Source organism: Herpailurus yagouaroundi, unplaced genomic scaffold (assembly GCF_014898765.1).
Source record: "Herpailurus yagouaroundi ecotype Mexico unplaced genomic scaffold, PumYag 28, whole genome shotgun sequence".
In the NCBI taxonomy this organism is placed as follows: Eukaryota; Metazoa; Chordata; class Mammalia; order Carnivora; family Felidae; genus Herpailurus; species Herpailurus yagouaroundi.
This window is the reverse complement of record NW_024412376.1, coordinates 18,108,109-18,121,191: the sequence shown is the minus strand read 5'-3', so window position 1 is coordinate 18,121,191 and position 13,083 is coordinate 18,108,109. Positions and strand designations below refer to the sequence as shown.

General features: G+C 33.5%; 1 protein-coding gene across 4 annotated transcripts in view; it reads left to right on the top strand.

The window, feature by feature from the left end:
- The window catches only part of GALNTL6 (polypeptide N-acetylgalactosaminyltransferase like 6), a 1,208,379-nt gene that overhangs the window by 520,855 nt on the left and 674,441 nt on the right, over positions 1–13,083 (top strand). For all 4 annotated transcript variants that reach the window (XM_040470479.1, XM_040470472.1, XM_040470497.1 and 1 more), the window contains one exon: positions 12,769–12,935. In XM_040470479.1, the coding sequence (XP_040326413.1) occupies positions 12,769–12,935 (167 nt within the window). The remainder of the gene's footprint in view (positions 1–12,768; positions 12,936–13,083) is intronic.

The following is a 13,083-nucleotide window of genomic DNA, read 5'->3' as shown; positions in this document are numbered from 1 at the left end:
GACAACTCAGAGCCTGTAGCCTGCTTCAGATTCTGTGTCTCCCTCTCTCTCTGGCTCTCCCCCCCGCTCACACTCTGTCTCACTCTCTCTCTCTCTCAAAAATAAACAAACATTAAAAAAAATAATAAAATACCTAAAAGACTCCTTGTCGCACTAAAAATAATAGCTGAAAAAACACCAACACCGACCTCCTTATTCTGATCCCTGCCTATCTCTGGCCTCCTCTTTTTTTTGCTCTCCCCTCTGTCTTCACTAGGTTTCTGCCACAATGCCACGATATACATGTAGCTGCGTGAGCACAAAATATTATTTTGTTCTTCAGTACAGGCATAAATGTCACATTACATTAAAGTGTGAATCATATGACCATATAAAATACTAATTTACAAAATAGTTCCCATGTAAGAGGTAAGACCAAATATATACAAGCATATATGCATGCATTGTGATTATCTCCCACCCTCACTAAAAAACACACTTACATATACTTGGCATTCCAAACTAATTTTTCAGTCCTGTCAAAGGCAAAATAAATTGCCAGTTATCACTGCTTTATCAAAACCGACTGACATGGCAAGATTAGAACAGAAAAACAGTGTGACTAAAAGCAGCCATTGAAAATTGAATATGCTGACATTAAAACAATTACCATGTAAATTGGTGCCTGGAAATGACTTATATAGATATGCTCTATAGTATGCTTGTCACTAGCCAGATGCCAAGTTGACATTTTATTCTGCTGCTACTGAGAATGGGGCTGAGAGAACTTTAGCTGAACCAACATGCTTTTGTAAGAAATCACACGATGAAAGTTAAAACAATAAAAAGAAATGCCCCCCCTTCTGAAATATGAGTGGTTCCCTTGAGAAGTTTAAAAAAAAATATGTGGTTGACTAAGTATAACATACTTAGCTATTCTGCTCATCTTATTTAGGAATCTTTTTAAAACAAACTTCAGGGAATTAAGCTACCTGAACTGTCATCTCTCAATAAAAGCCATTTTATATGGCTTTTGATAGACTGAGGCAATAAATTACTTAGTCACTTATTAGGGTTCTCACCATGGTGCACATAAATGTATCATAACACGGTAAAAATGTACTTTTATTCCAAATGTACATTACAAAACGTACTTTTTTTTTCTGTAATAATGAAGTCAAACAAATTGTAGTATTTTGAATTGGTTTCCCTCCCACATACATTCTGATGACAGGGACTGATCCTAATGAAATTGACTGGACCTGAATTGGCACGGTCTTTCTTCATCACCATTGCAGAGAATTATCATGATTATTAAAGAATGGCACAAAATTATGGAGAATGTGGCCCCTAAAGGAAGCTCAAAATATGACTCCTTATTGTAGTTATTACTCTGTAATGACATTTTAACATATTTAGCATTAAATGAAAAATGTTTCAAGTTTCCTATGTTTCACATGGGGTGTATATATTCTCATGTTAATCTGAAATACATTAATGTAATTAAAGATTCTTTAAAAGCATACAACCACTTCATTCTTCAGGTTATTTCATCAGCAAATGTGTGGTAATACTGTTGCAGATGCTAATATTACTTGAACAAACCTCTCAACAAATATTAAGAGTGTATGGGGTTAAGTCATATAAAAGCAAGATTTTTTTTCCACTTTTTTGGTATTACTCTAAATGGAGAAAGACATAAATTCACCTACTTTGAGGCCTCTCAACATGGTAACACTAAGCTGAATTTTACTTTTTGAGAGTGTCTTTAAATAAATGTATGTATTGGAGATTTTAACAGTTCTCTCTCAGTAATTAAAGACAACCAAAAATTTAATTGGGATATAGGAGATTTAAATAAAATTATCAATAAATTGGCTTAATTTGTGTTTATTTGCCTTTATTGAACACTATATTCAATAATTACATAATAAAATTTTTTCAGTTGCATATGGAATATTTACCCAGTGGACCATATGTTAGTACATAAACAAACGCTCAATAAATTTCAATAGATTAAATTAACACTATGTTCTGTGACAAAACTTGAATTAAATTAGAAATCAACAAAAATAATATATGCAGAAAAGATGCAAATATTTAAAATTAAATAACACTTTTATGAAAAATTCACAGGTCAAATATTAAACTAGAAAAATTAAAAAATATTTTAAATGGAATGATAATGAAAATATATACCAAAACTAGTTTAAGTGCTGTACGTATAAAGCAGTGCTTATAGGCAAATGTGTAGCTTTAAATATTTAAATATAGCAAGAAATTGAATGCATCAATAATACTGATCAATAAAATTTCTAAATCCCCAGCAGGTATTTCTAAGTAAAAACAAAAGAGAGAGAAACCACCAATTACCTTTATCAGTTGTGAAAGACTGAAAATCATTAAACTTCCACCAGACGTATAAATGTTAATGAAGGGACAGTATAAACATCATCATGCCAAAAATTTGATATTTAGATGAAATGCAAAATTGTCTTGAAAATCCAATGGACACTGTCATAAAATGAAGTAGAAAATATGAAGATCCCTGAAGCTATAAAATATTTTAGATTTGTGGGGCACCTGGGTGGCTCAGTGAGTTAAACATCAGATTTCAGCTCAGGTCATGATCTCACAGCTCCAGCTCATGGGTCCAAGCCCCATGTCAGGCTCTGTGCTGACAGCTCAGAGCCTGGAGCCTGTTTTGGATTCTGTGTCTCCCTCTGTCTCTGCCCCTCTCTTGCTGTCTCTCTCTCTCTCTCTCTCTCTCTCTCTCTCTCTCTCAAAAGTAAACATCTAAAAAATTTTTTTAAATATTTTACATTTGTATTAAAGGCTACTGAGAGTATTCTGGTCTCTGGGTAGGTTGTTGGAGTAAACACATGCATTCTCATCCCATTGAATTCAACTCTAAAACCTAGACGGATGTGTGGCTCAGCTGATCGAGAATGCTGAAGAAAAACGATGGCAATAGGTGGAGGAAAGGACTTGAGCATTCAAAATAGCACTGAAACAGTACTGAGTTCTTGCGTTTCTTAAAACAAGTGTGAGTTGAAAGCAAAATATAATATTTTCTGATGTGGTTTACAATGTACATAGATATAAGACAAGTGCAGCATAGAAGAGAGTATAAAGGACCCTACATAGTAATAAGAGTTCTATATTAAAGAGTAAAGTGGTAAAATATTAGTCACAAATATATATTTTATAATCCTTAAAGTAAATACTAAAATATTATGCAAAGATATCATCAAAATCACAACACATACATTGAGATGGAATGCTAAAAAATGTATAAATAACCCAAAGAATGCAAAAAAGGGGAAACATAAGGGAAAAAATCCCCAAAATAAACAGAAAACACTCCACCCAACAACAGCAGGATGCATATCCTCTTAAGTATTCATAAAATATTCATCAAAACAGACTGGATCCTGGGTCATAAAACAAATACCATGAGTTTTAAATACTGATATCTTACAAAATATATCTTCTGACTGTAATATAACGTAATAAAAAAGTGATAACAGAAAGATAAAGCGATCACTAACATTTGTAAATTAAAAACATTTTTGGCTAATCAGTGTGTCAGAAGCAAGTTTCAAGGGAAATTAGAAAATATTTTCAAATGAACACAAAAATAAATATCAAATTTTTTTAAATATGTAAAACAATTCTTAGGACGATTACACTTCTATTATTCTACACTTCTGTCATTCAATGCTTGTAAAGAGAAAAAAAATCCTCAAATCAATAATTTATTTTACCTTAAGAAACTGGAGAAAAAGCGTCAAAAGAAATCTAAAGAGTAAGTTTCTTATAATAATTGTGGAGTTGTCTTTTTTTCCTTGAAGTTCTGTTAACTTCTGCGTCATAGTTTTGGATACTGTTATTAGGTGCAACATTTTGTATAGTTTGTCCTTTTGGCAAATTGATCTCTATCATGAAATGAACTTTTATATCCTGGTCACATTTTTTTTTTTTTGCTTTGAGATCTATTTTGTGGACTATAAAACCAATTTAGCTTTCTTTTTATTAGTGTTATCATGCTCTATCTTCTGTACATTTTCTTTTAAACTTATTTGCATCTTTATATTAAAAATGAGTTTCTTGGAGGAAGCAGCTGGCACTCTTGAAATCTTTCCCATTGCACGTTTAGACCATTTACATGCAATGTAATTATTGATATGGTTGGCTCAAATATACCATTTCACTACTGCTTTTCTATTTTTACTATTTAATCTTATTCTCCCTTTTTATGGTCTGTAGCTTCTTTACACATTTAATTATTCCATGTCACTTTTTAGTAGGGCAAAGTAGATATAATTCTTTATTGTGTTATTTTTAGTGGTTGCTTTAGGGTTGATGGAATATAATATTAGTTTATTATGGTTTACCTTTTAGTAATATCATATGTCTTGATTTAGAGTATAAGAACCTTAGAAAGGCATGCATCCATTTCTCCACTTCTGGCACTTATGCTATTGTTGCTATACATTTTGCTTCAATTTATGTTATAAATTTCAAAATGCATTGATATCATTTTTGCTGTCCATGAATCAGTTAACCTTTATAGAATAATAAAAGTCATTTTATTGTTTACTCATATAATTACCTTTTCTGTTACTTTTTCATTTTTTGTCTAGATACAGAATTCCACTTAGTATAAATTTTCTGAAGGACTTCCTATAACATTTATTTTTATGCAGGTTTTCTGATGAATAAGTTTATTCCACATTTGCATATCTTAAAATGTTTTCATTTTGCCTTTGTTGTAGAAATACATTTTTACTGACTAAGGAAAACTATTTTTATCTTAAATTTTTTTTCTGTACCTAAAAGATGTTGCCCCACTTTCTCACTATTTTGCATTATTTTTAACAAGAAGTCTGCTACCATTCTAGTCTGTGTTCTCCTCCGGAATTCTATATCTTTTTTTTTTTTTTTTCTAGCCGTTTAAATATTGTCTATCACTGATTTTTTTTTTTTAATTTTTTTTTCAACGTTTATTTATTTTTGGGACAGAGAGAGACAGAGCATGAACGGGGGAGGGGCAGAGAGAGAGGGAGACACAGCATCGGAAACAGGCTCCAGGCTCTGAGCCATCAGCCCAGAGCCCGATGCGGGGCTCGAACTCACGGACCGCGAGATCGTGACCTGGCTGAAGTCGGACGCTTAACCGACTGCGCCATCCAGGCGCCCCTCTCTATCACTGATTTTAACAATTTAATTATTCCTCCTTATTTTATTCCCTGAATAGTATAATGTTAGTGATCTAGATGGTCCAGAGGTTCAGTGGTCCAGTCCCTTTTAGGGCCTGTTTTCAAATGATAATTTATCATAATTTTTTTGTTATAGACATTTATTTGTATATATTCTTAAATGGTTTATTTCCAAATGTATTTATGGAGAATAGATTATACATTTCACAAAAGTAATGAGTTAATACAGTAATTGCCTACCTCATTTAAAAATATTACAGTCTTGGGGCACCTGGATGACTCAGTGGTTAAGCGTCCGACATCGGCTCAGGTCATGATCTCACAGTTTCTGAGTTCGGGCCTTGCATCAGGCTCTGTGCTGACAGCTCAGAGCCTGGAGCCTGCTTCAACTTCTGTGTCTCCCTCTCTTCCTGCTCTTCCCCTGCTCATGTTCTGTCTCTCTCTCCTTCAAAAATAAATAAAAACATTAAAAAAATTTAAAAAACTGCTACAGTCTTTACATAATTTTAGTTGATTTGATTAACATGGAGATATCTAAAAGGCCAAAGAGAATGACGATGACATTTCCAAAATATTTTATAATCAGAAATGAGGAATATTGGGTTCTAATTCTTTGCTCTGTGCTATCTAGCTGCATGAGTTACAAATACTTTTCAAAAAATTGTAAATTTGGGGGCACCTGGATGGCTCAGTCAGTTAGCATCTGACTCTTGATTTCATCTCAGGTTATGATCTCACAGTTCATGGGATCAAGCCCTGCATCTGTCTCTGCACTGACAGTACAGAGTCTGCTTGGGATTCTCTCCCTATCTCCCTGCCCCTCTTCCACTGTTCTCTCTCGCGCGCACTTGCTTTCTCTCAAAATAGGTAAAATAAACTTTTTAAAAATATTGTAAATTTTTATGTCAGGAATAATGCCTCATCATTGTACCACTTGTTCACCCAGTATACTGTTTTGCTAATTTGACTATAAAATAATTTATGTTTAACTTTCTGAAACTCTAAGAGCCTCAATTCCCAATTAAATAAGATATTAAACTTGATGATTTCTGAAATGTATTTGCAGCTCTCAAATGTGGTTGCAGCTATGTTTCTGTAGATGCAGGACCTCAAATATTATAACTTTTTGTCTATGAAAAATTAAACAGATTTAATTAAACCTAATCTAAATGTAGTCTCAACAGGTAATTTCTATTTTTCCTTTTTCTTTTCCTTTTTAATTAAAAGAAGGCAGAAGACTAAAATAGCTGTGTTCATTAGTGTTATTTGCCAAATATTTCTGATTATATTTCCTCTGGACCATATAGGATTCTATTTCCTGAGCCGTTGTGCTGTGTGACTAATGCTGACCAATGACTTGTAAGCAGAAAGCAAAATGTCATTTTAGAGACAGACTATTTATTTACCAGCATGAGACCCATCCATGTTCTCATTTACTTCTGGCAGAGTGATTAACTGTGGTAAAAAATGTTGGCAGTTTGCACTGACTGCAATGAGCAGAGACTCTCCTGCCTAAAACAGTGGTTAACAAATAAAGCAGCAAGGTAGAATATTCACTGTTTTGAGCCATTGGGATTTAGGGTTGCTTATGACCACAACATAACATCCTGCCTGATAGATTGAATATAAGCAGATAGAAAAACAAACAACAAAACAAAAAATAAAGGCATACTTTAAAGAAACTCATAGAATGACTTATAGGTTGAAATATGTAAAAACTTTCACCCAAACATTTTACTCAAATCTTGCAATGCAAGAATTTGAATCTTAAAAATGTGTGTTTTGACAGTGTCGCCAAAACTAAATATTCAGCCTTCAGTAAGAAGGAATGTTTAGGTGATGGTGAGGAGAATGTGAAGGACTTAAGAACCTCAAATGCAAGTTTAGCTAAATATCCACAGTAAAAATGTTGACATTTGTTGCATGAATAATCAAATAACTCTTTAAAAATATACATATACTGATAAGTCTGGCACTTATATATCTGCAATTAAAATTTATTGTTTGACCTGTTGCTATTGTTGAAAAAACATTTTTTTTGGTAAAACCAATGAAATTATTAAGATAAATTAATGTAAGTATGAAAGGAATGACATTATATTTAAAATGAACAATGTTAAATCTCTCAATTTAACAAATACCAATAGTGATTAGCAGAAAATTTTTGTGTATTTTGTCTGGAGAAAACAGAGAAGAGTATGAAAAAGTTTCTATTTTCATTAATGAAAATGGCTTAGCAAAATATTTATACATTACATTTTTAGCTTTTTAAAATATCTTCATGATTTGTCATTTCTCTCAAGTAACTTTTTAAACAATTTAAACTATTTCTGTTGTCTCTCTGGTACATTTAAAATTTGAAGAGTGTTTTTGCTATCTCTTTAGATAAATTGATGATAAGATGTAATATAACATCTCTTACTTAATGGCTCATCTCTAAGCTATTCTTAAACACTAAGTTAATTTTATGCAAATGCTTATTTTAAAATAGCACAACAATGTGAAATGCAATAATTACAGGCATTTTTGTTCATATTCCTATAAGCTTAATGTGACAAATGTTTTAATTGGTCCCTACTTTCCCTTTGTAAATTTGCTACCTATCTGTAACCATAGATGTATAAATTGTGTTTGACTTCTTTTACTAATTTCTTCAACACAGTTCCATATTACCACATTGTCTTTGTATTTAACATACTTCCATTCTCAACCTGCCTTGAGATTTAGCCTAAAATACACAGGTCACAGATTCTTAATAAAGCATTGGCTATGCTTCAGTATTTCTAGTAATGCTGAGAAGCAGTCATCTAGAGCACAACGCCTTGAATCCAGTGACTGAGGTTGGGAGTAAATTCAATTTTGTTTGGTCAGGTTAAGTACTAGGATGACTAAATACAATTCAATCAGATTAAACCCTGTCACAAAGAGGCTGGTTTTCCTTAGTGTAAACATCAGATCAGCACCCTCGTTATCTTTTGCCCAAACTATTACAATCTCCAATCTTTCTGCTTCATCTCTGCTGTCTCCATTGTCTGCCCTGCTGCTGGAGGAATATGTAAACGTGATCCTGTCTTCTTCATCACTAACAATATGTGAAATATTTCACATTGACTTCAGGCTAACATCCAAATTCCTTAGAATCACTTTAAAGATCCTACATGATCTGTTCTTCACATACAGACTCATCTATAAAGACTTCCCTAATTCTTTCAGACAAAGTTAGTCATACTTCCTTTGGGCTCTGATTGCGGAGTGCCATCTATTATGTCACTTGTCTCATTTGAGTCAAATCATTTTATATATCTGCCTACTGGTCTGTGAATCCTTAAGGGAAGAAACCAAAATTTATTCATCTTCATATCTGAAGTGTCTCTCACTTTCCCTCATACAGTTCCTGTCTCTCCTAGTTTCCTACCTCCTACTATAGAGGACTTGACAAGTAAAATAACAATTAAAAAAAGAATAACTGCAATAACAATAATGATAGTCTTTATCAAACCCTTGCTAGTATCAGATATGATACTGTACTCAGTTTTTTACATGGATTGTGTAACTTAATTCTCATGAACGCATTATGGAGAAGGCTTTTTGTTTTTGTTTTTGTTTTTACCCTTGCGTTGCCCCACAACGCAAGGAGAGAACTAGTCTTCCGGAAGTTAAATAAATGCCCATTGTCACACAGGTAGAAGTGGCAAAGTCATCAGTGTGAACCTAGATAGTGTGATGTATCAAGTCTGATTTTTCAGTATAAGAAATGATTATCAGCACAAAATATTTGTGACTTTTCAATGTGGTCTAATTGAAAAAAAAATAAATTATACCCATTCATGTAAAGGAGGTGACCTTATTCCTAATAGTCTGCTAATTCAGATAAGGCTATTTTTATATGTACGCTGTACAAAATCCTTATAGTTGTATTTTATAGGCACGGAGAAGACCTGGAGTAGAGCATCATCAGTAATTAAGAAGTTGAAAGAAAGAATAAAATATATGTGTCATAATTTTTTTAAAAAGCACATTATTTAAAAATATCTCCAGGTGTAACAAACTGCAAGTTTCATAATACAACAAAAGTAATGTTTCTTAAAGAATTTTGGCCATCACTTTATATTGAAGAGACTGTTTTGACAAGTGACAAATGCAGTATAATTTATATGCTTATGTCTAAGAACAGTTTCCCTGAGAAGCAGATCCTGAGATACAAGTTTGACTGTAGTAATTTTGAGGAGGAATCACAGAAAGTACCTGGGGAGGCTGGATGAGGAAGTAAGACAGGAAGCGAAAGTAGCTGGTAAAAAGATACACTGGCAAGATGCTTACCTCTGTGGGCACCTGAGAGTCAGTCTTGCTGGGAAACTCTGGTACACATCATAGAAAACATCTCACAGTTATCTTACCATAGGACTGTCTATTCTCCACCTTCCCTCCTTCATTGGTTGATACTTGCTCCAGGGGTGTTAATTTCCTTCAGAGTATCTAATCTGTTTCCGTTCAGAGATGAGGGAAAGCACTCACTTGGCTAACTGCAGTTATAGAGTTTCTTCTATATAGGGGTTTATAGAGGTTCCTCTATAGAGGTTTATAGAGGTTCCTCTTGGCATGTACCAGGATTGTGAATGGTAAGGAAATACTGGTGGTCCACTGGCATCATCTGCTACAGCCTATCACCCACAAGCCCGTTCCTCCAGTAAAACACATCTTGACCTTGAGCCAAAAACATATATATTAACATAGATACATAAATACATACATACATAAGACAAGTAAATGTATATACCATATATATAATTGCTGTGTTCAGCAGGATATTTGACACTTCAACCTTAACGTGGTCAGAATTGAACTCACGTTCGCCCTCAAGCCTTGCAATCCTGAGATGTGCCCCTCACACACTGTGTTGTTATGTCAGTCTGTATTTCTGTTCTTTTTTAATATACTTTACTGTCAAATTGACTAACATACAGTGTGTAAAGGGTGCTCTTGGTTTTGGGGGTAGATTCCCGTGGTTCATCACTTACATACAACACCCAGTGCTCATTCCAGCAAGTGCCCTCCTCAATGCCCATCACCCATTTCACCCTCTCCCCCATCCTCCCATCAACCCTCAGTTTGTTCTCTGTATTCAAGAGTCTCTTATGGTTTGCCTCCCTCCCTCTGTGTTTCATAAGATCAATTGCCCGTGTCCAAAACATGGGAGTCCTCCTTAAACTACTTCTCCCAGTTACCAAGTCATGTCAGCTCTGTTCCTAAATATATGTTGAACCTGTCTTTGCAGATCACCTTCAGCTCTCACTTGAATTTCTGTAACACTGTCAGGGGGCTCTCTTAAATATCCTATAGCACCCTATTAAACTCTACTTACCATTCTATATCTCCTATTCTATTACAAACCTCTTGAACTCAGGGACTAGGTTTTGTTCATTGTTGTATTTCCATTTTGGATCCTGGCTTCTGTCAGACCTCAGCAGATCATTGTGACTTAATGAATGAGTAGTAGAGATCTTTTTACTTATGTGTGGTAATAGTTTGAGCTCACAGAGATAGAAACAATTGAAAACATTTTTATGAAGGCAAGCCTTATTTGCATATGATCAATCTTGCATCCTTTTGTGTCTGCCTATTTTCTGAATAGATTATATACAGCTGTTAAATGTCACTATTGATTGCTTATAGGGTATTGCTCTGAGTGCAATTCTTTCTTAATAAGCACGTGATATGTATAATGTCTCACCTTAATGATTAAAAACTAATTTGCCTTTTTGGAAATATCAGTTGCATTCCTAGAGCATTGTTAGGTATGATGGTTTGCATGAGTAGGTGCAATTATCCTGAATACTGATATAGTGAAGCTTGGGTCTTTGGCTTTGTTGAGAAGAATGGGTGACTGTACATGATTATAACAAGGTGTGTTGAATTACTTTAGCACGCTTTTCCAGACTTGTGCATTTTATGTGACAGCATCCAGCTCACAATACGTCCTTAGAAATCACTGTTTCATATGCTATTATATATTTTTAACCATTTTGTTTGATCCTAAAATGAATTTCAGGTTTTTTTCCCTAGCATTTAATGCCCATTTCATGGTATTATCTTAATATTTCTCTCTAATTCTTTTCATCCTATTTTAAAACATCAAAATCTACTTGTTTTATAGATATTGTCATAAATAGTAAACACTGAGATTAAAAATAAATGGACACAATAAAAAAGGAAATGTTTGTATTTTCAAATTATATAACTAAAATATTTTATTTTATTTTATTTTCTAGGATAGTTAATTTTGCTGGCTTTAATTACATTGTCGTGTTTTCCCAAGCTGTAAGGCAACATCTCTTATTGTAGATCCGTAGCTCCACAGCAGTATTTAATATATCCTTTTGAGATCATAGTAAAACAAAGTGTTGAAACGACTGGAAAGAATATTTTAAGTAATATTTTGAATGTTCTGGTGCATGTATATACATCTTGGTAGAATCTAAGCATACTTCAAATCCTGCTATGGTTTGTTTCCTCCTCTAGACGAAATAGTAGCCAGTGTCCTGGCAAAAGCTGAAGCCTTAGATCCTTCTGCATTTAAGTGGAAACTGCCTGTTTCTAGATTTCCACTCTCTTTTTTGTTATCAGGTTATCCATATCAGGAAAATCATTGAATTTGATAACTGATTGAAATTTTATCCTATTTTAGTTTTGAAGTAACTCAAAAATTTCACAAACTTAGATGAATTCATCATCCTCAAAAAAGCTTGGGTGACCTGCTGAACTAGGAATTACATGAGATTTCAGATCACGTTGCTGCCTTCATGTGGCTTATAAATTAATTAAATAAATCATAAATATGTAAAAATAGCAATTACACATAATAAATCGCTTTTAACTATGCCAAAAGTTAAAGCCTACATTCTTTTTGGTATCTTGGATTTCTTTCATAATGAATAAAGCTACATGGGATTTCTGGTTAAAATTTTCCACAAGAAATGTGATAATGTCTGGCTTGGATCTTAAAGTAATCTTATTATGTAGTTGTATCAGTATATGCTTATTTAAGATTAAATCTTCACTTATTTCATTGTAAGACTGTGTTTTCCTTGTAGAACTTAAATGTTACCCAGCCATTGAAACATACCACAACCAAAACTGATCAACTAAGCATAATTATAGAAGTTGGATTTCCAGAACTTCTCAGGAAACATATCTAAACCTTAACCATGTACCAAATGGAAACAATTTTAACTCGTAAAAAGTGTTCACATTACTATTAGGTAACAATAAGAAAAGTGTACATTAACAAGAACATAACATTTCAATGCACTTCTTACCTAGTATTTGAATCCCTGATACAAAAAAAATGATAAATAATTATTTCGTTAAGAGCACATGTGAAAGGGATAATTAATGAATTCCATGAATGAACAGAGTAATTATTATCATGTACAAGCTCTGTTTGGAAAAGTATTAGACAAAGTCCAGTTTTTCACAGATGTTGGATAACACAGTGAGTAAATAGCAGTGTAAGATACACTATAGTTTTGCATTTGACATTGCTTTTTTCTTTCTATGTCATCTCCAGTTGTAAGCACAAGATGTACCTGGAAAGGCTGCCAAACACCAGCATCATTATCCCATTTCATAACGAAGGTTGGACTTCACTCCTGCGTACTATCCACAGTATAATTAACCGAACCCCAGAGAGTCTGATAGCAGAAATCATTCTAGTAGATGACTTCAGTGATAGAGGTAAGATACAGTTAATGATATTCTGTTATTACCTACGTAATCATTACAGGCTTTAAAAAATGCCAGAAGATTATTGTGATATTTCTAATTCTATCTGAAAGGTGATTATGAAGTTTTGTCTGTGTTGTGATTTCATAAGTGTTGGCCA